Source organism: Podarcis raffonei, chromosome 3 (genome assembly GCF_027172205.1).
Source record: "Podarcis raffonei isolate rPodRaf1 chromosome 3, rPodRaf1.pri, whole genome shotgun sequence".
Classification (NCBI taxonomy): Eukaryota; Metazoa; Chordata; class Lepidosauria; order Squamata; family Lacertidae; genus Podarcis; species Podarcis raffonei.
In genome coordinates, this window is record NC_070604.1 from 120,888,170 (window position 1) to 120,914,937 (window position 26,768).

General features: G+C 42.6%; 2 protein-coding genes across 5 annotated transcripts in view; both read right to left on the reverse strand.

Annotated features, from left to right (window-relative positions):
* The window catches only part of NCOA1 (nuclear receptor coactivator 1), a 217,472-nt gene extending 202,064 nt beyond the window's left edge, over positions 1–15,408 (reverse strand). For 3 of the 4 annotated variants that reach the window (XM_053383790.1, XM_053383789.1, XM_053383788.1), the window contains exon 1: positions 15,269–15,408. The gene's annotated coding sequence lies outside the window, so the exon portion shown is untranslated. The remainder of the gene's footprint in view (positions 1–15,268) is intronic. The other variant, XM_053383786.1, reaches the window with a different exon arrangement.
* The window catches only part of LOC128411599 (proline-rich protein 2-like), an 81,586-nt gene continuing 70,217 nt past the window's right edge, over positions 15,400–26,768 (reverse strand). Inside the window, exon 3 of the mRNA XM_053384037.1 lies at positions 15,400–15,432. Coding sequence (XP_053240012.1) covers positions 15,400–15,432 — 33 coding nt within the window. The remainder of the gene's footprint in view (positions 15,433–26,768) is intronic.

A 26,768-nucleotide genomic window follows, 5' to 3' on the forward strand; every position in this document is an offset into this window, starting at 1 on the left:
ACTGTACATTCCAACAGGTCTCTCTCCAGGTGTGATATTTGTTCCCCATACCTTGCTCTCCTTTAAAACCAAGCACTCTAGCTCACCTGTCTTGGCTCTGAGGCTTCTAGCATTAGCATATAAACACACGGTGTTTCTTTCTAAATATCTCTGGCATGTGCTTTTTTTACCCTACGGCATTCTGGCCTCTTTGAATTTCTATAATTGAATTACCTGTTTTCATTACCTGTTTCTACCTTCCACCATTTGGACAATCATAAAAACACTTTCACTCATCCCTGAGGGATGATTTATCCCCAGCTGCATGCTCCTCACCTCCTGCTGCCTTTCCCCCAGTAATCATTTTCAAAGCTGCTCTGCTTCCTTTTGGATTCTGAGCAGCAACAGCCTGGTTCCATTCTGGTTCAGGTGCAGCTCGTCACTTTCGCACAGGCCTGGGTTCTTCCAAAATGTTTCCCAGTGGCTAACAAATCCCATCTCCTCCTGACACCAGCAACTCATTCACACACAGAGATCCTCTCCTTTTCCTGCCAGCTGTGATGGCTATACTCTGCCTCCACAGTTGGAGGCAAGCAATGCTTCTGAGTACCAGCTGCTGGAAACCACAAGGTAAAGGTGAATGTAAAGGTAAAGGGACCCCTGACCATTAGTCCAGTCGTGGCCGTCTCTGGGGTTGCAGAGCTCATCTCGCTTTACTGGCCAAGGGAGCCGGTGTACAGCTTCCGGGTCATGTGGCCAGCATGACTAAGCCGCTTCTGGCGAACCAGAACAGCACACGGAAATGTCATTTACCTTCCCTCCAGAGCAGTATCTATTTATCTACTCGCACTTTGATGTGCTTTCGAACTACTAGGTGGGCAGGAGCAGGGACCGAGCAACGGGAGGTCACTCTGTCGCAGGGATTCGAACCGCCGACCTTCTGATCGGCAAGCCCTAGGCTCTATGGTTTAGACCACAGCGCCACCCGCATGCTTGAATCCTGTTTGCTGGCCTGCGACAGGCATCTGATTGGCCACTGTGAGAACAGGATGCTGGACAAGATGGGCCCCTTTCAGCCTGACCCAGCAGGTTTTTCTTTTGCTATTGTGAATGACAACAGTATTGCACAGAACGGCACAATATTCAACTCATGAAAGATAAAGCAGCTATCACCTTGAAGATGAGAACAAACACCTTGTTTATGTTTAAGTTTAAGGTGCTCAGCTGACACTCTGCAAAAACTGGTAACCACAAAGCGAATTCTACTGATGCATCAATACTTTGGGGTTTCACAGAAGCCAAACACCTTCGTGAACTTTCAGAGAGCAAATATTCCAACAATTCCCAGCTTGGGTATTCCTATGGAACCTTCCATAACCAGATTCTACAAATGAATCAACATGCCAAAAAAGGAACCCTTTGTGAGCTCTGGAAAATCACTATGGATAGGTAACAGAGTTCCATGAAAGTCTAAACAGACTTAGATAGTTGCCATTAAATATTTGCTAATTGGTTGATGAGGTAGTTAAAGTGTTTAAATAAGGTCTTTATATTGGCCACTATAACTATTTACTTTACAGAATCTGGCACTGATAATAGATAGACAAGTATGGTGCAGAATGATTTCCATAAGGCTTTTCTTGACTCATCAAATGCTCTAATCTTCTAGATTTAAAATATGCACATTAATCTTACAAATTTTATTGGCAAGGCAAACAGAGAGAAAACATGGTGCGTCAAGAAGAGGTATTTGTCAAACAGCACACACTTGATAGTCACATTAATGCTTCCTGGTCAATAAAGGATTAAAGTAACATGTCAGTAAATTACAGCAAATACAATCCGGTATAAACTTTTATAGCTGTGGTTTGATTCCGACACTTGAGATACGAGAGTGAGAAAATGCGGCTAATGGTTTCCACTGAGCCCTGGAACCAAGTATGATAATGTGGTGGCGTGTCTAGAAATCCATACAAAACTTTAGGCCCAGTGCACTTGAAAATTTGAACCTACCAGGTGAGGACAAATGCTTAAAACAAAACAAATCCATAGAACCCTGTGTACAGGAGATTACCACAGATCAGGGTTGGGGAACTGACAGCCTGTGAGTCAAAGGTGGCCCACCGTGAGCTGAAAATTGGTCTGCAAGGCTGTTCCCCAAAACCACACTCGCCTGCCAAGAGCTGATAGGTGGTAAAGCCAAAGCCTGCTAGATCAACTACACGACTGAGTTCCTCACAGAGAACTTGCTCTCACAGCTGATGGCTGCAGAAAGCAGGTTTTGGCTCTATCGTCCATCACCACACATTACCTGGTGGGTAGTAAAACTGAAGCTCCAGGCATTTTAAAGCACTGTGCAAGGCTCTTTCCAAGCTCTGTGTACTGCACTGAAGTCCCAACTTCAGGAGTTCGCATGTAAATGTGCACTTAGAATCTTATTTTTTTTAAAAAAATCTCCTAATGCCATGTCAACTACGATTTAACCTAACTTTACAGAGAGAGACAGAACGAGCCAGAACAAAATTAAAATAGTTCAGAGGATTAAATACAAGAATGTGCCAATATACCGCATAAAACATGAAAAATTAGAAAAGGTTCTCAGATTCAAGTAATGTTAGAACCAGCAATTACCTCATGCTGTTTCCCACCCTTTAATTAAATCAGCAAACAAAGGAAAAATAGAAACCCTATAATGCTCCGAAGAAAACAAGGAAGATCAGGCTGCTAAGGTTCCTTAAAAAATATGAATCCCGCTTCTGGGCCTGGTTCTTACTGTTCCTTGTGTGGCAGGTCCAGAGACTATTTGGGCAATGCTCATCACTCTCTGAGCCAATCTAAGGTGAATTTTAACCTTAAAATGAGTCTAGGGCCATTAGCGTTCACACTAGAGCCTCACCCTGGATAGCTGCCACATACCTGCAAGACATTAGCAGACACAGCATAACACACCATAATACGGTTGGCATCACAACCCGCCACATCTCTCCTCTTTGTACTATATCAGGTGTAATGCGATTCAAAGGTCTAGCAAGGCATATTGAGTGCCAAGAATTATAACCACCAAGGGTAAAGCAAAGGACTGTTAAGTAAAAGCAAGGTTTATTTTGAAAGAAAAAATCAATGATTATATGGAGAGAGGGAAAAGTGATAGGCGTTGCATCTAGAACTTCTGTGTAGTCTCTAGGTATCAGATGCTGGGTGGTGGTTGCTCGCGAGTAACCAGGCAGGACTCCGACCTGTCTTTTACAGGTTTTATTGTGCAAACTATTTACAGTGCAGATATACAAGGTTCATGTCCCACTTGCAGAATCCGGGACTGGCCCCTTCCGGTTTCATAGAATCATAGAGTTGGAATAGACCACAAGGGCCATCGAGTCCAATCCCCTGCCAAGCAGGAACACCATCAGAGCACTCCTGACATATGGTTGTCAAGCCTCTGCTTAAAGACCTCCAAAGAAGGAGACTCCACCACACTCCTTGGCAGCAAATTCCACTGTCAAACAGCTCTTACTGTCAGGAAGTTCTTCCTAATGTTTAGGTGGAATCTTCTTCCTTGTAGTTTGGATCCATTGCTCCGTGTCCGCTTCTCTGGAGCAGCAGAAAACAACCTTTCTCCCTCCTCTATGTGACATCCTTTTATATATTTGAACATGGCTATCATATCACCCCTTAACCTCCTCTTCTCCAGGCTAAACATGCCCAGCTCCCTTAGCCGTTCCTCATAAGGCATCGTTTCCAGGCCTTTGACCATTTTGGTTGCCCATTTTGGTTGGGGTTTCCCCCCACCCTAACGTAAGAACTTAGACACCCCAAACCTGACCCTCTCTGCGCAAGCTGGGTGACGGAAGTGGTGTCTGTGCCTTCTGGCCAGCCAGGCTAGGTGAGGCGCTTGGGCTCTCAGCAGCATCTTTGAGCCCTCTCCTCCTTTGACTGGCCCCTTCCCTCTCTTCTCCACTGGAGGTGTGGCTTTTCCCACCGGCGTCCCTGCCTCCCTCCCCTGTTCCGATGGCAGTCCCCAGACACTAGGTATTAAAAGGAGAGTAAAATTTGCTTACTGCAGAGACCAAGTTCCCTCCAACTAAGCAACCCGCAATCAGGTGCCCACAGAAAAGGTTCAGTTGAGGTGTAATAAACCCGCATGGACAAGAAATCCAGATAGCAGAATCTAATTTAAAGAGACTGGCTTCACAACAAGCGAACAGCAAGAGAACCCACACAAGCAACACTGACACAAACTCCACACATACACTAAGCAGAAGAACAGAAACATTGCCACCTGACCCCACCCCACTCACCATTCCCCTTTCTCCCTCTTTTCTTCCTAACCGAACACTGTATGCAACACTAATGCCTCACAACAAATGAAAATGATCTGTAGAAAACACAACTTGAAAAAGAGACAATGCACGTATTTTTGTAAACTAAGAAATCTTTAATAAAAATATATTGGGGGGAGAGAGAGAGACTGGATTCCTGGAAGACTATTCTTCCACGCCAGGCTAAGTTTCTGAATTATATTCAATGTTTAAATTTCCTCCAAACCCTCTTCAGCAGTCTGTAATTGGCCACAAAAGTTATACGGCTGTTATTTTATGATTTAATAAATCAAGAGGCTTTTTCCAGTAGGAATTCGCTTAATCAAAAAAAAAGGCCCTCACTCCACTTTCTTGATTGCTAATGTAATATTTTGTCTTGCTACAAAAGGGACATGCATACAGAACTAGTAATGATTTATGGGCCTCATTTGCTATGCACTTTTGCAAGGAAACATTTTATCCCGCCCCCCCCCCATAAAGGCTCACCCAACCTCAAGCCCAATGGAGCAGTCCTGGAACAACAGTACAGATGCAATTTCCAGCAGCAATCCTTAGTGGCACCTGGCACACATCACCAGCTGCATTTCCCAGTTTACGGCTGATGCTGCAGCCTTGACATATTTATACATTCCTGAACGTTTTCTGGCACGAGGACTGTTTGCCCTGCTAATTTTGTTTTGCTGCTCTCCGCAGCTGTGAACTGATGTTCCTTTAGGAGCAGGGAGGGGGTGAAACCTGGCTTCCCACTTGCCCTTTTCAGGGCAAATGTGAAGAGCTATTTTGTCTTCCTTGAAAAATAAAATCTTTTTAACTATATTCCTACCACATTCAAAGAAAGCAATAGAACTGCTTTATTTTTATTTATTTATTCTGCAAAAACCTCGTTGTTAAGATCTTAAGCCTCATTGTTAAGATCTTTTAGCTGAAGCAGAGAACTCAGTAGCCACAAACAGGCATGCATATAAGTGGAATGCATATTTTTACCACGCTTTTATTTATTTTTTACCAGTTATTAAAGCAACTTTAAAAAAAATCCCTGTAAATTCCATTTTCCTTCCACATCTTAATAAGGTGATTCCTTTACGATCCCCTTCCAAATTTGGGCAAGAAGGTAATGACAAGCAAGATGCAAAATTATGAATTTTACACAAGGAGACCACTGCAACTCCAAGATTGATTTTTCCGCTGCTGAGAATTCTCATGTCTAAGTAACTCTCGGCTGATCAGTTGCGAGTTTGCAATTTCATGCAACACACCTGATTGTGCTGATCTGGCGGACTAGCCTGGATTTGAATCTGCAAGCCCAGTTTCAAATCCATGGACCTTATCCACAGCCCCCTTTCTGCAGAAGAGAATTACAGTGGCCCATCTTGTCATGTGAGTTGTGAGGATAACACAAAATAAGCATGAGACAGAGCTCAGTCTCACTGGACATTACAAGTGGCAAAGCACTAGATTTTATCTTCTGCTATCTGACATCCATCTGCCATGCAAAAAAAGGAAAAGAGGCTGGGCGTATGCTTTTCATTTGTACCGCAACTCCAGGAAATAGACCTGGAGCTAAGGTACGTGCTTCTCCAAAGGCAAACGGGACTGCACACACAAACGGGAGGACAGAAATTGCCTCAAAGATTACCCAGACGAGCACCTCCTCCCCCCAGACAGAGATTTCTCTTCCCAGGCTTGCTCTCAATCCAGAGAAAAGAACCCACAGGAAAATCTGCATAAAAGCCATTCAGTGAATTAAAACAATGCCCTGAACATTAAGGCTACCAAGAAACAGCTGGACAGAAACTCCTCCAAGCTAGAAGCAATCAAACTTTCCGAGGTTTCAGGGGAAGGGAAGCAAACCATTTAACATTTTTATGGGCGAGGGACTGCAAACTGACAACGCTAGCTTGCCAGCCACCTCCTTTGGGGAAAAGAAGAAGAAGAAGAGGAAACTTAACAAGACTAAACAGTTTTCAATCATGGCGTAAGGAGGGCAGGTCATCAGCACCCATGGATTTTCAGCATCAACCGGTAATAATAATAATAATAAATTTTATTTATATCCCGCCCTCCCCAGCCGAAGCTGGGCTCAGGGCGGCTAACAACAATAAAACAATACAAAAGTACAACACAAACAACACTCTAAAATCATTCATTATAAAATTAATGTACTTGCTGGAACACTGTTCAAACTTTAGGTTTAGTGGTAAAGCCTAAAATGGTTCAAGGTTCAAGCCCAACACACTTAAGATGATCGCATCCATCATGTATTTTCAATCACAGGTGGCTGCTTGTCCTGAATCTTCTGGATAGGATTGTGGCGGCAGATGATGATGATGATGATGATGATGATGATGATGATGATTTGCATCGCCTCCTCAATCTTATTGCTTGCCCAAGTCCCTTTGAAAAACTACAACCCACAAAACCTGGTGTATTTTTGGATGACCCCTCAACCAAACGTATATATCTGGCTGCTAAGGAGAGGGCATTTTCAATTCTCCTCTTTTAAAAATAACAATGCTATGGATTGAGTACCTATTAAATACTTAGGATAATTACAGTGCCAACACCAGCTGGTGCTATATAAAGGTTCCCATATATCAATGCCATTCCTCAATGCAAGTATATTAAAAGCCTGCCATTAGTATAAAAACCTCGTTAAAGTGTATCTCAAATTTTCATTTTAGTTCTTAGATTGGGGTGGGGAACCTTCAGGCTTTGGGGGCTCCAATTTGACCAGTGAGAGCATTTCTCCAACCCCCCAAATCACACCCATCAGCTGTTGTCACTGGTGATGTCAGCTGGGGGGGGGCCTGCTTAGGAATCCTGTCTGGTCCAATCCCTTCAACCTCTGTAAAGTCTCTCTCTTTAAAAAAAGATAATGCGGCAAAAGCAAAGAGACCCTGTTTTCTTCTTTACTGCTGCACAACAGAGCAGTCCCTTTCAGAGCTGCTGTTTGCTTTATGCAGACCCTGGCTCTGACAGGGACTGCTCTGTCATGCAGCTATGAAGAAACAGGGACTCTTTGAAGGAGTCTCCTCACCCACCCGCCTTTAAAAACCACTGGAGCAATCTTTAAGGAAGGGAAGAGTTTGTTGCACAGAGCATTCAGCCCCCACTCAGGTAGGATCACAGGCGCCCTTTGCGCAATTAGCTTCCTGTTGCATGTGCTTTCATGGGCAACCTCCTTCACTGATTGCAACCAGTCTCTGATGACACCTGTTGCTGTCCACCCCTTAATTAGTTGGCTTTCCAGGTGCCGCAGCACTTTTGTCTGATGCTGCTGGTTTTAAGATAGCCCCTCGTTTGGAAAGTGTGGGATTAGTTACTTTCAATAAGAATGTTAACAAGTTTCTAGATAAAATAATATATTGAGTTTACAACAGTGTGGTCAACCTGCTTATAATAAAAGATACTGATGTGCTAACCAAGTTTTTTTTTTAAAGCAGACCTTTAGCGTTACATATTGCTCATATAATTGAAATTTCAAAATGCATGATCTCATAGTCACTGCAAGACCTTTGCTACAATAAGCTTCCAGATTCTTATATACATATATTTAAAAATCTCTCAGTGCACATTAAATAAAGATAATTTCATGAGCACAAGACACAATGCCCACATTTATAATTGAAATCAAATTTCTTTCACTCAGTTCTCATTCACTGAAGACTGAAAGGTTTGTTAATGTGTTAGGTCTCTCTGTCAGATTGCTTAAAAGCCTGGAGTAGTTTCTCCACCCAACCTTGAAGACTTTTCAGTATTTACTGTGAACGAAGCCAAGCAGTCACCTCTGGTTCTTATAAATGTTAACACGAACATGCAGGGAAAGGGGAGACTCTTTTCAGAGCTAACCGAATTATGCTCACCACTGAGCTGAGGACTGTTCCAAGAAGAAAGCATCTCGTTAGCTACCTTACTAAACATCTTAATATTGTCTAAACAAACCTCCCAGCAATTTATTCTGTTCACACTTTGTAGGCAACGAAGCGAAGTGCCTTTTCCTTGCACCCCCTCTCTCCAATCTGAGACACCCAACATATGGCTAAGTGCAAGTCAGCTACATGCAGCTCCCGTGTAAAGCACACACACACAAAACACAAGACGCAGAATGTAAGGAAATGGAGCCATCACTTGGGGGGCCAGTTTCAGTGCCTCTCTCAGATTCTGTCCCCACGGCCTGTGGTCTCTGCACACAGAGCTTTTTCTGCAGGATAAAAAGGGCAAAGGATCCCCTGACCATTAGGTCTAGTCGTGGCCGACTCTGAGGTTGCAGCGCTCATCTCACTTTATTGGCCGAGGGAGCCAGCGTACATCTTCCAGGTCATGTGGCCAGCATGACAAAGCCGCTTCTGAAAGGACTGAAATTGTCCTTTTGGGGGAGAATATCTACAATAAAAATGAGTGTGCTACCAAAGATGTTATTCCTTTTCCAATCACTGCCGATAATCAAGGGGGCATCAATTTTTAAAGAATGGCAAAAAATAATTTCAAGATATATCTGGCAGGGTAAGAAGCCAAGGATTCAGTTTAAGTTATTAACAGATGCAAAAGAAAGAGGTGGCTTCGCCCTGCCAGATTTGAAATTATATTATGAAGCATCGTGCCTCTGTTGGATAAAGGAATGGATTAAATTAGAGAATGGAGAGCTGTTAGATTTAGAAGGATTTGATAACAGATTTGGTTGGCATGCTTATCTATGGTATGAGAAGAAAAAAATTCACAAAGGTTTCGAAAACCACATCTTCCGAAGATCATTGATAGAGGTGTGGGAGAGGTATAAAAACTTGTTGGAACCTAGACTCCCCCATTGGATTTCACCATTAGAAATGATGAGTGTGAAAAAAATTAATATGAGGGGGAGGTGGATAACATATGGAGAATTGGTAACAAGAGAGGGGGGGGAAATGGAAAATGAAAACTTATGAAGAGGTGAAAGAATCTGTTTACGACTGGTTACATTACTTTCAGATTAATGAAATGTTTAAAAAAGATTGTAAAATGTGTGGGTATGAAGGTAAAGAATCAAAATTCCAAGTGGAGGTATTGAATAATGAGTATAAAAATCTGTCTAAAATGTATAAAATGTTGCTGGAGTGGCATACAAAAGATGAAGAGGTAAAAGCAGTAATGATACACTGGGCAAGGTTATAATATACAGTATGATGATTGGATGAAATTATGGAATGAAAGGTTAAAATTTACGGCATGTACTGCGTTGAAAGAAAATGTAATGAAAATGTTCTACAGATGGTATATAACGCCAGTTAAACTGGCCAAAATGTATAAAACATGCAACAAGTGTTGGAAATGTAAAGAAAAATAAGGTACTTTCTATCATATGTGGTTGGAGTGTAAAAGGGTGAAAGACTTCTGGGAAATGATATACAATGAATTGAAAAAGATGTTGAAATATACGTTCGTTAAAAAACCAGAGGCCTTTCTATTAGGAATGGTAGGAAACGAAATTAATAAGAGAGACTGTAAACTGTTTCAATATGCAGTGACTGCCGCAAGGATACTTCTGGCCCAAAGATGGAAACAGGAAGAAATTCCAACAGTGGAAGAATGGAGAAGGAAATTGACTGAATATGCAGAATTGGACAAATTGACTGGGAAGATTCGATATCAGAAAGACCAAAAGTTTATCAAGGACTGGGGGAAATTTACAGAATATCTGAAAAATATATGTGATGTACAGACAATGCTTGTTGGTTTTGAAGAGACTCTGTGAGATAGTAAGAAATATTGCAAAAGAGAGAGTAAGAGGAAAAGGAGTTGGGAAAGGCAATATCATGTTTAGAAATGCGTCAATAAATAGAAATTTTACGAAAGATTGACAGAGAAACTGAGGGAAGTCAAAAATGGAAGAATGAGTGCAAAATAATTTGTTGATTGTATAAAATTTGTTTGGAAAATGAATAAAAATTATTTTAAAAAAAGAGACAAAGCCGCTTCTGGCGAACCAGAGCAGTGCACAGAAACACCGTTTACCTTCCCGCCGGAGCGGTACCTATTTATCTACTTGCACTTTGACGTGCTTTCGAACTGCTAGGTTGGCAGGAGCAGGGACCGAGCAACGGGAGCTCACCCGGTCGCAGGGATTCAAACCGCCGACCTTCTGATCGGCAAGACCTAGGCTCTGTGGTTTAACCCACAGCGCCACCCGCGTCTGCTGCAAATGCAACACTGCACAGCCGGGGGTCAGATCCTGAACCACACTGCCATGCCCTCATTCCTCCCTTGAGTCAAATCGTGAAAGCCCAAACAGTGCATGTCAAAGCCTAGGATCAGCTTTAATTTTAATTTAATTTATTTGGATTTGCACACTGCCTTTCATTATGCAGATCCAAGTTTGCAATAGAAATGTTTAGACCTTAAAAGGAAACGGCCAGATACAAAGCAATAAAATTTACCGAGGCCAGGGCGAGCTAATAATGTTGATCCCCAGTTGTGCTTTTGCACAAGGGGGTGGAAGACAGTAGGTGAACCTGCCTCTAGGAAATTAGCTCCTGCCTGAGCAAAAGGACTGCCACTCTAAAACAAGTTGAGCTTGGCATGCAACTACTTGGCACAGACACTCCGCTCGTGCCTCTTCCTGTTATTCCCTCAACAGGACTATTGATCCTGGGATTAACGGGAGAAACTGTCCACAAGATGACAAATCCTGCAGGCTTGACATACCTCAGGGCAGGCCGTGGCCTGCGGAACACACAAGGAGCGTGCCTGGTCTTAACCGGAGCGCCTCAGCTTTCTGGATCTGCTTCCAGTTCTTCGCCTGTGCAATAAGCCCTTCCAGCAATTATGGGCCCCATTAAACCAGATTGCTTTGCCCTCTGTTTCTTGCATCCGGTTCCTGAGTTTCTGCCGAGCTTCTCACCCTTGATACAAACTGGCCGAGCCTTTTGAGCCTGCCAAGCCCCTTGCCTGGGATCTGACCTTTCATCTACCTGTTTTCAAGCCTATTACAGGTGCACCCAGAAAAGAGGCAGGAATACTGGGCGGTAAAGTAATGCTAATACGCGCCAGCTTGGGTCTCTTCTAAGGGAAGCCGAGATATGGTATCTATGATTAATCACTTTGGTAGTTTTATCCTTGCGTTTTGCTTCATTTCTGCATCCGGCAGCATTTTCCTATGAAGCTGCAGTTTGATACTTGCCTTATCCAAGGTGAAATAAAATGAACTGCCCCCTTTTCACTATGACAGGGGAGGGGAAAAAAGAGAAAGTAGCTTTCTGGCAGATGGATCAAACTTGGCCCTCCAGCTGTTTTGGGACTACAACTCTCATCATCCCTACCTAACAGGACCAGTGGTCGGGGATGATGGGAACTGTAGTCCCAAAACAGCTGGAAGGCCAAGTTTGGCCATGCCTGAAACAAATTAAAGGCTAAGACTGGCCACATGACATTACCAGTTAACAAAGGGGGGTGGGGGTGCACAATGGGGGTGTCACATTTTACAGCAACCCTGTGTTCATCACCTTGCCAATTTATGCCCCTAAGTACAGGGACATCTACTCCGGGTGGGGGGGCGGACTGGCAGTGATCTACCCATTTTAGGGGGAAGGGCTTCCCAAAGTTGTTGACATTTTTTTAAACGGTAAGTGTGCAGACAACAATGGAACACACACTAAATGCGATGCAGGAAAGAACAAGAGGGGAGGGGGCGGATACATGATTGTAAACAACATGAGCTATAAGGATCCTGCGATCGATCACGATCATCCAGAGGTCGACCTGTCAATCGCAGCTGACCAGTTGGACACCCCTAGAGTTATAACCAAACCTATCCCAGCCCATTTCAAGCAAGCTAGCGCTATCCTGGTAGGAAGTGGGGGTTGAGGGTAAACTCAAGCCTTTTGCCAAACACATTATACTATTGAGGTACTAAAACTCGGGGTGATGATAACAGAAGCCTGAAATTCCTTTACATCTAAACAACATAATTTACATATTATACAGGAACTAAGCTATATCTGGTGAACATGTGGCACGAACACAAAAGACCGCCATTAGAAACCTTTTATTACATTTATTTTCCCAAATTGTTTATTGTTTTAAATGCTTTTTATCCCACCTTTCTTAAAAAGTAAGCAGTAAGTAAGTTTACAAGTCAAGTAAGACAAACACATGAACTGAACTCATTAACAGCAAACAATAAATATGAACAAATGCCAAGAGGTTTCAAGTCTCCTGCTGCGGGTTTCATAATCTAATGCATCAATAGATTCCAGAATTAATTCCTAAAATGTCTGCCTGGTGTGTGCCTTTGGGAAGAAAATGCATGGATGTGGGGCACAGGCCCACAACACAAATTTGTCTAACTGCCACCAGACAAATTCAGAGGGTAAGTGGATAGGACCTCACCTGCACAGCATTTTGAGTGCTCCCAGCCACCAAATGAAAAATAAAATAAAATAGAAAGCAGAGGAAGAGGCAGGAGACACCACTCCTGTTCATGGCCCTCCAGTGGTGGTATGTTTTATCACTGAACTAGAGAAGAGTATGTAATCATACGCTGCCAAAAGTGGCAAACCATCTTCAGAGATAGGAATACAGTGAGCTTAGGTGGCAAAGAGGCTGACTTGACTGATGTCTGCTATTACTTGTCACAGAAACAGGACAGTCTGGCTTAGCATTCAAATAAGCCACATGGTGAGCCTCACATACTCACTGCGACTTTCTCCTCCGCCTCTGCAGCTGAAGGAAGGAGAATGAAAGCGTCAGCGCTCAGCTTTGAAGAAAGTGCAGTTTCCATTATGTTAGAGTAAACTACACTTCCCTGAATACTAACTGTGGTTAGCTAAACCAGGATCTGAAACCGTTGCTTGATCCTGGTTTGTGTGAACTAACCACAGTTAGAATAAACCAGTTTTCAGACTTCAACTGCAACAGGAAACAGCAATTTGTTCAAAACCAAAAGTAAAAACTTTCACTGCCCTCTCTTAACACACAAAGGGGTAGGGAAAGCATATTAAACAGAGGCTCACCATAGTCCACCGTTTAGCAATACCTCTGACTGTTACCATATTAATGGCATGTATGTTTAAGAAGATGACTTGCTGAAGCTGCAGAACCGTTTCCATTCTTTCTGTGGGGTTTCTAACAGAAGGCACTGCATCCTCAAAAAACAACATTACTCAAAGTTCAGTCAGGTGGAAGATGCAATGGGAACAAAACGGTTGTTTTGAAAATTCACTGCCAATTTAGTGACTTACAAGTTGTAGCTTTGGGGGGGTCATAATTGTAAGGGTTCTGGGGTGTGCGGGTTGTTGGGAGAGAAATAGTACTGGTGGGGAAAACATTGTATTCCTTCTAGAGTAGCTTGTCCAACTTTGGTCCCCATCCTGCACTCAGCTCTCACCTGTGGCTTCTAGAAGATATCAGTATGTGACAGAAGCCACACCCTGGGAAACAGCTTTGACTGGCTGGCTAAACCAGGTGAAGGTAGCTTATGGGTCTCAAAGTTAGAGACTGCATGGGAAGACTGCTTCTAACAGATTGAGAAGTTGAGAACAAGAGTGGGTCCAACAATCAAGAAGGCGGTTTCTGCACATGCTGTGCGGGAAGTGAGGGGCAGATGGGGCTCGTCAACCTGGGAGAAGGAAAACTCTGGCCCTAAACCTCTGCTGCCTTCTGGGATGTCTTCAGGAGAAGAAACGGCTACGGAGTAAACCCTACACAAGTCTGGAGTGGGGTCCCTAAGACGCTTGGATGGCACCTTGTACATCTCCTTCTAGCAACTTCTGCAGCCAAGCTGCTGCCAAATGTATTGCTCTGTTTTCCTTTGGACCACATCAGCGAGGTCGAGAGGGGGGTCTGTCGTTTTTGGCAGCCCAGGACCTCCGTACACACTGCCCAGGCTTGCACCTGGGAAGGCCACTTTGGGTCTGCTAACACAGAGGTTTGACTTCAACTCCATAGGCGCATTCCATTGTCTCTCAAGACAGACAGATGCCGACAAATCATAAGTGTTGAAAGCAATGATGGAAATACACCCCACTCCCTATCCCCAATAAGCCAGATGTTGATATGGCAGATTAGCAGTCATCATGGGACAGAATAAGTGGGTTTTTCTCTGCTCACTGTCCATCAGGGCCATTCTCAGGCTACATCTTAACAAAAGCTCTTGGGTATGCTTAGCCTGGATAAGAGGAGAAACGTCTAAAGGGCTGTCCAATTGAGCCAACTTGTTTTCTCCAGCTCTGGAGAGTTGGACCCGAACCAATGGCTTCAAGTTACAATAAAAAAGATTACTATTTTTTTTTTTTTTTATTATTATTATTATTATTATTATTATTATTATTATTAATTTAATTTCTATACCGTCCTATACCCGAAGGTCCAAAGAAACATAAGGAAAAACTTTCTGACAGTATGAGCTGTTCAACAGTGGAATGGACTTCCTTGGAGGGTGGTGGACACTCCTTCCTTGGAGGTTTTTAAGCACAGAATGGATGACCATCTGTCATGGATGCTTTGGTTGGGATTCCTGCATTGCAGGAGGTTGGACTAGATGACCCTCTTGACCCCTTCCAACCCTTCAGTTCTATGATTCCTGCAATCAAGCAATTATCCTCTGCTTCTCAAGCCCAATGGCAGCTAGCAATCTGCACTGCAGTTGGGGCAAGGAAGCCATTCTGTTGCCTTAACAGATGCCTTAACAACATCTGTTTCCAACATCCACCAAACTGGTGCTTGTGTGCATTAGAGGCGAGTTTGGTAACATCAAGTGCAACATAACGGGGCTCGGTGTTGATAATACACTGAAAACAAATTCACAGAACAAGCAGCAAACAATGAAAAATAAGGATTCCTGCTTTGGGGAGTTCCATCAATTAGTTCCACATTAAGAAAGGCTCCTGTACAAAACTTATCTGACAGGTTTAAACAATTTAAACAGGTTTAAATTTAAACAGGTTTAAATTTTATTTTATTTAAGGAGTAAGGTATGAAATAATCTGGGAAACACAACTTACCTCTACCTTTCCAGAGGTGGAAGATAATTCATGAGGAAACTAAAATCAGACTCTTCAGTAAATCACATAAGCCGAGTAAAGGAATCTTAGAACTTCTGCAAACAGGTGCATCTATCGTCAATGGGCAGCTGTCAGCTTAAGTCCTCAGCATCAATTACTGAATTCTGGAGAGGAAAAAAGCAAGTCTTCCAATTAGCTCAACAACCTTGGACTCGAATTCCAGATTAACCATGTCACAAACGAAAATACTTAATTTCCAGATGGCACTCATTGCACGGATCAAAAGTGTTCCCAATTCCTGCAATCCAGGCATAGATGGTGCTTCAAGCAATCCTGGGGGACATCAGGACTTGTCCCCCCAAAGTCCCTGTACCTCCACATGCAAAACCAAACCAAAAACCAACCACTAAACTACATGCAGAGGTTATACTACTTCTAAGGAGAGGGGACACTTCAGAAAAGTGCTTTATACCAAGCCAGACCACTGATCCATCTAGCTTAATATTGTCTACAATATTGTTCTCCCTGCCCTACCTGGAGACGCCAACGATTGAATCTGGGCAGTTTGTTTCTGCCTCTTCCTAGCAAAAGGTATTATGGAATACATATTGAAAACAAGTCGCAAAAAGGTCTGCTTCAACACCAGTGCTCTACCCATCTGGCTTCCCCATGGAGCAGTAAGGCTGATGTGAGCTTTTCCACCAGCACCCCACTCAAAGACACTATATATGCCAGAGCTACAGAAAGGCACAATCCCCTTTCTCTCCTCATTGCCTTCTAGAACCCTGCTTTGATCAGATTTGCTTTCGAAAGCAATTAAGGCAATTGTGTACTTTTAGACCAGTGGAGGGCAAATGCTGGCCATTGGCCCAAAGACCAGAACAGCTTCTGAGAAGTATGTAGAATTCTTCTGTTAAGTTACCACCTGAATGAATGTAGGGATAAGTTCAAACATGCAACAGTATTAAAAGAAAAAGAAAAAAAGCAGTCTGTTAGAAAGACTCTTGTTTTGAACAGCTGGGATTTCCCCGGATGCAGAATTTCCAAGAAGGAAATGCAGGGATTCCTGCACGTGCTGCTGTTGCATTGCATTTGAATCATGAGGGGCTGAAGCAGGGTCAACCTTTCTGCTGCGGATTCTGCAAAGACACCTAGCTATGGGCTGGCTCTCTTTCCTTTTGACATGGAGTCTCGAACTATAATAATAATAATAATAATAATAATAATTAACATTATTATCGTAACATTATTATTATTATTATTATTATTATTTTATTTATACCCGCCCTCCCCAGCCAAGGCCGGGCTCAGAGCGGCTTACAAGCAATAATAAAAACAAGTTAAATGATTACAACTTAAAAACAAAATTAAAAATACAACATTAAAATATTGAAACATTAAAATATTAAAATGTAGCCTCATCGCAGGAGGAGAAGGAAAAGAAAAAAGAAAGAGAGGGAGGGAATCAAATTAGCTCCAAGCCAAAGGCCAGGCGGAACAACTCTGTCTTACAGGCCCTGCGGAAAGAAATCAGATCCTGCAGGGCCCTGGTCTCATGAGGCAGAGAGTTCCACCAGGCCGGAGCCAGAGTTGAAAAGGCCCTGGCTCTGGTTGAAGCCAATCTAACTTCCTTAGGGCCCGGGACCACTAGGGTGTTGCTATTTATGGACCTTGAGGCTCTCTGTGGGGCATACCGGGAGTATGTGCTAAAACCGGGAACTAGTGCTAAAACAGACAAGAGTGGCTGCCTGAATAGTCACTGTCTGTCTGCTGTGTATGCAAAAGATGAAAGTTAGAGGCAAGTGAAGACTTCTTCCTTCCACTCACCGACCAGCTCTTTCTTTTCTTTTCGTTTTTAGTGTTTTCATTGTTCTATATGTTGTAGCAGCAGTTTTCCTGTTTTGCAGTGCCACCTTTCCCAGATAGTAATTTTAATAATCTCAGTGGGGATTTTGTTTTTCTTTAGTGTTTGGTTCAAATTGGAATTTTGTCACTGAGGTTAATGAATGTATTTAAAAATCATGTACTGTTGTATTTTTAATTATTACTTTAAGTTGCCTACAGGCACTTTGTGCTAGGAGATACAAAAATTTTGACAACAACTGAACCACAAAATAATAAAAAGCAGGTCCAATTCACTGCGGATTGTGTCCAACACCGTGTGAGCTGAGTTCTGCCTGCACAATGGGACTTTCCCCTTTCTCTCCCTGCACACTCCCAAAATTTGCTCCCTGAATCCTCTGAAGGGGAGAGGACGGCTCCACTGTACAAACATAACAGCAGAAATGGAAACAGCCCCAGATTCTCAACCGTCGCGATTTCTGTCCAATTATCAAGAGTTATCAAAATATTTTGCTTTGGGCAGGAGCAATTTTAGAATAAAAGTCCTGTAAGAGAAATGAAGTATGTCCAACTGGCGTTCAGCCATCTGCCACATTTATGAAACTTGATATGCTAATTTTATTAAGTGCATGGATAAAAAATTGCACGTTAGCTGCAGCCCACAATATTTATTCAAATCCTTTCTGCTGATCAAATTATCAGAGCTTGCTTTATTTGACCTCAATGCAAATGTGACATTAGCATAGTGGTAGCCAAGAAAACACACTCCCATGTGAGTGTGGCTCCACACAGTTATTGCTACACCAGTAAACGGCAACACGTATGGAACACCCTTTTATCAGTGACACCTTTTTTACAAGAGATGCTGCAAGTTACAGTAGTCCGGAGGCATTCCATGCGAAAGACAAAGTCACAGGGCTCAAAGTTTGCAAAAACAACTGTAGCCGCAAGGAGCCCCAGCCACATGGAAGTCATTTTCAGCCAGCACTGTACCAATCCCACATCTTGAATTGCTCCATGGATTATTTTAGATTCAGAGCACAAAGGTTTCCCCTCTTAGGACTCCTCCAGATGACCCGTTTATTGAGTATTTATTCTGATTTTCTTGCAGGGCAGTTATGCAACAAGGAAGATTCATCCTAATTTGTTTGCTGGGTGTATATACGTCTTCCCGTTAATCAGTCTTCACCACTGACTTTTCAGCACATTCCTCCATCACTTTCCTAACAACATTAAAAAAATAAAATAGATTTGCTGTCCTAGCATGTGATGGTTTGTGTATGCTCTTCGCAATAAGCACCCTCTGCTCACTCAGAGAGATATTTACAGTTCTTTATTTTACATATGTACAAGCAGCACAGTACAATCAGGCATCCGAATAGTCCGGTTCAGATTCGGGGAGTTGTCTTCTCCTGTTTCTCCTCCAACAGAAAAGACGGGGCAGCTTCATGGGACATCTCTGATCCCTGCGCTTTAACCTCCTCCTTTCCTGTCCTGAAGGCACAGGCACAGGCTCTCCGTCTGTTCCTGAGCTCCCTGTGCGGTGCTGGGGCTCTGCTTCAGCATCGGAGAGCCTTCCCGCCTCCTGGCTCTCTACCTCTTCCCCTTCCATCACTTCCTCTCTGTCTCCTTCTGACTGTTCCCGCTCTGAATCTTCTCCTCCCCCCCCCCGACTCAAAGGCGTTCCTTGGCATAGGGCGGCAGAGTTCTTTAGCCCAGTTCAATTGTGCAAACCTAAATTTCCATTATGTGCTTGAATCCCTCCTGAAACATTGACAGTCTGGCAGTGCCCTAAAAATTCATTATACAAGTCCTCTCTCCTGTGCTCCAAAATGCATTGACAAAGGGCTTTTGGCTTATTAATATAAATTTCTACTAGAAAACTAAAAAAACACACACACTCAACAACCCTTGTAAAGAACAAATAATGATCCCAGAGGATGCATGTGCTGCAGAGGCAAGAAGAAATCTTGGAACGGGACTGTTTGGAGCCTTCCCTTCCTCCACTTCCCACCTAGAAAAATCAAGGTTGTCTTTCTTTTCTGCAAGTGTTGGAACAACCCATTTAGTTAAAAACCAGTAACAGGCATTGCAGAACGGGGAAAATCTCTTCTCCTCTTTGGCCTGGTGACATCTTATTATAAGAGCAACTGCAATTCAAAGATAATTAACACCCACAAATGGTTCTTGAAGGCAATCCACCTATTATGCCTGAATTTCTCTTCCCTTCCCAAGGCCTACGCATTTGCCAAAAGATGTTTTCGTTACTTGCAGACTTTCTTCTTCTTTATACCGCCACTAGACCACATTAATGGATGCCAAGGTCTTTTGCTTCCTTAATGTCATCACAAGCTGTTGCTTCCAGAGTCATCTGCCTTTGAGTGATTCAGCAGAGATGATCGACTGTGGGAGGATTTAACCGGTTTTAAGATGCATCTTAATGCTTCTTCCATGCACGTAATAAAGTGCGACTGACAGAAACTGAACTTCAACCTGCTACAAGTTAATTGCTACTAATAGCAATAATTGGTTCAGCGATGTATTTTGCCCCATGCATTAAGCCACAAACATTCTCTTCTTGTAAACCACCCGTGAGCTCGAGAGTCCATGGTTCGTCCAACAAGTCTTTGGCATCTGAAACCAGATTCCATGGAACCTACTCTCTTATTAAGGGAATCAGAACAGAATCATTTATTTAAAATAATAGTTTAACCAACAAAGGCAGTTGACACCTGAACAAAATAACCCATGGGATATGCATGACAGCATTGCACAGAATAATTTATTCAATACTGCCCCCCATATGCTAAAAAAGAAACACTTCAACATCCACAGGCTACAAAGACCATGAAATCATTCCTGCTCTCCTGAAATTCCCCAGAAACAGGCACTGGGGGCAAGGGGAGCAATGCTAAACTCCAGCCTCAACAGGCTCCCTGTTGAAATTCAACCTGCTCCAGTTCTAAACAGCTGCATTCTGCATTACAGATACGGTCAACCACTCCAAAGAGGAATTTTTCACGCTCTCTCCACTATTAAGATTTGATAGTTTATAACAGAAACCCCAACAGCCTTGAGCAGATGTCGCTGTCACTTTCTCTGCCAAAATTCATAACTTTTGATGGGAAATAGTACTTCGGTGTGTTTTTTTAATACAGCCAGCAATAAAATGAAAGATTATTTACTAAGATTCTAAATCTTAATTTACTAAGATTCTAAAGAATGATGACTACTGCACATTACCAGTTTTAATTTAATCATTCTAGTTGTATCCGATGGATTATGCAAAGAAGTCTAAAATGCACTTTTATGGCGACTCAGTTCATTTTGAGGGTCCCCCCCTCCAGCCCTAATTAGAAAAGGCAGTAATTTCCTTTCCTCTAATAGAGCTCAAGTAATATGCCTCAAATTATTTACCTTTCCATCTCCTCAGAATGAAGCAACAGCTCATTCTAAGATCTTTTGAATGAAGAATAAAACTAGAATACTCTGTATTTCTATTATAAATTTAACAATCCAAATACAATCACTTTTGAAGAGGCCCTTCTCTCTTGCTGATCGCTTTGCTGCTGCTCAGAGCACAGCACCACCAGCTTCTCACTCCTAAAAGGGAAGGAGTTTACTACCACAGAAATGGGATTAAGAACAAACAGCTGCGAATGTATAAATGGAAATGAAGAACAGATAAGGCTGGATATAAGCAGTAGTTTTCCCCCACACTGGTGGTAAGAAGAGATCTTCCTTACACAGAAAGCTGCTAGCACCTGCAAACTGAGGTTTAAATAGTCAAGGGTTTGCCCGGTGCTTTCATGTTCAGGTGCCGAGATCAGTCAAAAGGGGGCCCTCTTGGTAGCTCCTCTGCCCTCAGAGGTGGCAGGGGGGCTGGCAGCTGAGGAGTGGGCCTTCTCCATGGGCAGAGCCAAGGGAGGGCAGGGAGGGGCAGCTGCCACCCCAGGTCAATAAAAATACATTAAAAATACATAACAAACTGAAGTTCTGCCACCCCTAACAAAAAGCCTACCCCCCACAACAAAAATCCTGGCTACGTCCATGGCCTTCTCTGTGGCGGCCCCTAAGTTGAGGACCTCCCTCCCGACAGAAGTACGTCTGGCACCTTTCTCATATAATAATAATAAAAAATTTTATTTATATCCCGCCCTCCCCAGCCGAAGCCGGGCTCAGGGCGGCTAACAAAAATAAAACAATACAAAAGTACAACACAAACAACACTCTAAAATCATTCATTATAAAATTATTAAATATAACTTTCAGAGAATGTTGAAGACACACCTGTCTACCCCGGCTTTTGACACTTGGGGGATATGTTTGAAGGACGCATCTTATCTTTATTATAGTAGTAGTAGTAGTAGTAGTAATAATAATAATAATAATAATAATAATAATAATAATATATTTATACCCCGCCCATTTGGCTGGGTTTCCCCAGCCACTCTGGGCGGCTTCCAACAAAATATTAAAATATAATAATAATAATAATAATAATAATAATAATAATAATAATAATATATTTATACCCCGCCCATTTGGCTGGGTTTCCCCAGCCACTCTGGGCGGCTTCCAACAAAATATTAAAATACAATAGTCCACCAAACATTAAAAGCTTCCCTAAAAAGGGCTGCCTTCAGATGTCTTCTAAATGTTTGGTACAGTGGTACCTCAGGTTACATACGCTTCAGGTTACAGACTCTACTAACCCAGAAATGGTGCTTCAGGTTAAGAACTTTGCTTCAGGATGAGAACAGAAATCGTGCTCTGGTGGCGCGGCAGCAGCAGGAGGCCCCATGAGCTAAAATGGTGCTTCAGGTTAAGAACAGTTTCAGTTTAAGAACGGACCTCCAGAACGAATTAAGTACTTAACCCGATGTACCACTGTAGTTGTTTTTCTCTTTGACATCTGGTGGGAGGGCGTTCCACAGGGTTAGGGTTGAAAAGTTGTTTCAAACTGTTTTTAATACTGCATTTTAAAGATGCAACTCGCCTCGGGACCTTAGGGTGAAGAGTGGCAGGCAAGCAAACAGGCAGGTAGACAGACAGGGCACCTTGTGCCTCCGCAGAAAGCACAGCTATGGCGTCCTTCCTTGGTTCCTGTAGTTTGCTACAGAAGAACAAGCAGTGCCCTGTCCCCAACACAATGCCACAGAGGCAAAGGCAGGAGATACGAGAAGCAGAATTACACTGGAAAGAGGCCTTCCTATCTCAGACCACAACTATACTGGAATTACTTTTAACTTCCTTTATATATGGAATAGTTCTTAAATGTTTGCATTTTTTTTATATCTGGAATTGTTCCTTCCTTGTTGTTTACACTTTTCTTGTTTTATTACTCTATGCGTATTTTATTGCTATAACCTTTGCTGGGATCTTTAGGTAAAGGGCAGGTAAGCAATCTAACGTACAAAAAATCATATCATATCCCGCTACCAGTCTCCTATGTTAACAGCCATATTGTCAGTACTTTATCTATTATAAGAAAGTCGTGTTTGCCTGAATGGCCCTGAGGAGGTTCTAAATGTTAAGATCACTTATTTCACTGGAGAAATCGGTGAAGCAGGTAGAACAGAACACAAATAAGAATACATTTGTCAGTGGGGTTTGAATGAGAGAAGGAATGCACTTCTGAATGTAAGAAACAGAAGAGAATTCCAAAGGGAGAAATGGGAAGACTGTGAACTTTAAGATAGAAAAAGAGAGGGTCACGAACATTTAGTCAATGCTGGTTATGTGCCAACGTCACTGGGAGCAAACTACAGTGGTACCTTGGTTCTCAAATGCCTTGGTACTCAAACACTGAAAACCCGGAAGCAAGTGTTCCGGTTTGCGAACTTTTTTTGGAAGCCGAACGTGCTCCGTTTTGTGTGTTACGCTTCCGATTTGAGTGCCACACTTACGTTTTGAGTGTTACGCTGAGGTCTGTCTGTTTTTGCTATTTATTTTGTGTTTTTGTTTTTGTGACCATGTGGAACCTAGTTCTGCTATTGATTGAATGATTGATTGATTGATTGTGTGACTGCAGTACATTGTTTATTGCTTTCATTTTATGGATCAATGGTCCCGTTAGTAAAATTCATGTTAAATTGCTGTTTTAGGGGTTGCTTTTAAAAGTCTGGAACGGATTAATCCATTTTGCATTACTTTCTATGGGAAAGCGCGCTTTGGTTTTGGAACAGACTTCCGGAACGGATTAGGTTTGAGAACCAAGGTACCACTGTAATGCCCTCTGGAATGAAGGCAATGTTTTGTGATTAGGCATTTCACCACTTTTCAAAACAAACACCAAAAATAAGATCCTGGAGTATCTTTTGGCACCCGATTCAAAAGAGGATAAAACACTATGCCTTCTGAGAAAGCCTGGCTCTCACCGTGTAAGGGCTTTATTTGGCCTCACTGATGCAGCCAAATGGATTGACTACATAACATTGCACGATCATATTCACTAAATGTTTCCCAACTAGCTGGGAAGCCCTAACCCAACCGCAGGGGGCAGGGGATGGGGGTTGAGAGAGAAGGAAAATAATTCTGAGCAGGAAATGGAACAAAGGACAATGACTGGTAAATTTTCTAAAATGTTATTACTCTCAATTAAGGATTCTTTTCATAGTTTAAAGCCAGAAAAGGAAAAAGGGGTGCATTTGGTTCTGTTCTTGAATACAGGTTTAGGATTGGCAAAGGCTTTGTGCCAAGCTTTTATTACATTCAGTCACCTGTCCCCACCTTGCAATATAATTATATTTTAAATATGTTGATAACACAGTAATGTGATAGATCCAAGTACATAAACAGAGGGGATATGAATACAAACCAGGCTTGTTTATTATAATCCTAGGTTGATCATTAAACATACCAAAGCAAACAAACGATATTGTACAACTCCGTGAAGGTAGGGTAGCCAAGCCATGACCAAGAGCTTGAAAGTATAATTAAAAATGTGAGTAGAAAAGCTAATTACACATAACCAAACCACAAACACCCTCCTCAAAAGCGGGGACGGGACGGGACACGAATTGCCCAGTATGGAGCTCACAGTACAAGTAGGATTTCTGCCAGGAATTGTCCATCTCTGGCTAAATAGTTATCTTCCTGTGAGTTTAGCGAGTCAAAAAGGGAGGGTTTCTTTCTGCTTTATTTTCTGTGGAGTTTTTTTCCATTTCATAAGTCCATTAGTAGCAACAAATGGGTGTCAACTGCAAATGCAATATTAAGGAAGCTTAGCAATTTCAACATTTTTAGTTTCTTTACCCAATACAAGTTAAACGAACATGCTCAATTAGATCACTGTAATTTATGGAAAAATATTGTAGAATTTCGGCCTGTGCAAATCACCCTAATTTCTTCCCCAATTCAAACGTTTCTGGAGAACCCACCAGCACCCTAAAAAACAGCTCTGTGTGCCCCACCCACCCACGGCAAAGAAAAACAGAGGCATAAATGGAGACATTCACTGGATTAAAGGCTATTTCCCCCTGCAGAGGAGCGTATTTCACAATGGTTTGTAATACTTTGGTAGACTTCCTTAATGGTCAGCTGCCAGCAGAAGCCAGCAATGCCACAGCCTCTTAAGCCCTTGACCACTGTCCAAATGAAGTACCTAAGAAGTTATGGCAAAACCACCTTATATAGAATTTCAGCCCCCTCACTACACTATATTCCCCACCTCATATCAGTCAAGAAGCTATACAGCTGGGATGCTTCTCCTCCTATAATCTTTCATTAGATTACAGTGGGTGGCAAACGGATGGGGAAGAGTAAAGGCAATGGATGGGAGAGTAATCGGATGAGCCGGATTCTGTACCAGCAGTAGCCTTGCATACCCCACCCCTTCAACCCTTTTCTCCAAAAGGGCCCTGGAAAATATAACTAACAGCAAACTAGAAACATGACAGACATGAACAGGTCAACACACAGTGCAGAGTGAATGTGAGATCTGGCCTGAGAATCTTTGGCATTGGCACATAAATAAAACTGTGGAAAAATCGAATTCATTCTATATACATTCTGAAAGGATTCATGGCAGAATTACTGGGTGACCAAGGCAGAATTTCCAAAATGGCTCAAGACTCACCAACTCAAATTGTTGGTTATTTTAATACATCAGTATCTTCAAATGACTACAATATATCAGGATAATAATTTACAGGATACGCAACAGAATAAGGTTTGAATAGAATGCCATGGAGAGATGGACTGGGAAGTCCTGAGAGAAGTGACTTGCAATGGATAATGTTTGATGTATGTATATAAAAATTGTGCAAAATGTAGATTAGATAGGTAGATAGAGATAGATAGATGATAGATAGATAGATGATAGATAGATAGATGATAGATAGATAGATAGATAGATAGATAGATAGATAGATAGATATAGATAGATAGATAGATAGATAGATAGATAGATAGATAGATAGATAGATATAGATGATAGATGATAGATATAGATAATTACAACTGCCAGGATGTGCCAGTGAGTAACAAGGACTGCTCTGGGTCCAGTTCTTCCCAACATTCTGCCTGTAAGTGTCTTCTGCCTATCTAACTATGTTCATAGGATTTCCCCCAAACCAATCTTATCTTGAAATGTTTTCCCAACAGTTAAGGAGACAAGCCCCCCCAAAAGAAGAGTTAGCCCAACAGGACCTCATTTGCAGGCAAACATTGTTCAAATGAAATATCACACCATACTAATGTTAACGTAAGTTTGTCACTGAGCAAACACCCTGGATAAGCTGTTGCTGGTATCTGTCTGTCTTGAGAAACAATGGAGTATGCCTCCAGGGGTGAAGTCAAAACAGCTGTGTTAGCAGCACTGAAGTCACATCTTCAGTGCGTAAGCCTGGGCAGTGTGTCTGGAGATTCTGGGCTGCCCAGATGACAAGACCAAAGGAAAGAAGAGCAATTTGTTTGGCACCAGTAACTGCCTTCTTGACCATTGGACCTACTATTAGTCTAATCTGCTCAATCCACAGAAACAATGCAAGGAAACTCCCTAGCAGTCTCACCAAGCTTTTGATATCCATCGGCCACCCTCACCTGGTTTAGCCATCCAGTCGAAGCTGTTTCCCGGGTGTGGCCACTGTCACATGCCGACAGCTTCTAGAAGCCACAGGTGCACTCATGTAATAATTCTCCCAAGCTATGTGCATAACTGGGCCAACTTCCTTACTGCTCCAGAGAGAAAAACTAGAATAGGGCTGGGGTAGCTTAAGCCAACCACAAGCCTAGCATGAAATGTTCAACCTAAGCTTGTAAATGTTTGCTCTCTGAGCCATGCCAACAAAGAGCATGCAATCATTAGGTGGAGCAGGGGATGGTGGCTTGGAATCAGGCTGGCAGCTTGACTATGGCTAACTCAGTCTAGAGCTACTTCCTAAAGTGCTAAGCCAGAGTGCAAAGCTTTAAAAACTAAGGCAAGATGGAACTCCACCGGCTCAAAAGGAAGCTGCAGTACGAACCTCTGGAAACCTCCACTGATGGCCTCGCAACATCACAGACGTCAGGCAGCAATGCTAACAACTTGCAATCTGCCCCAGCGACACAGAGTATTGACTCCCTTCACAGAATGGAGATGTGAATTTGAAGCATCGACACTTGGTCACAGTTCCAAAACACAAATGGGAAGAGGTAGCAGTGCCTGTGTCCTATT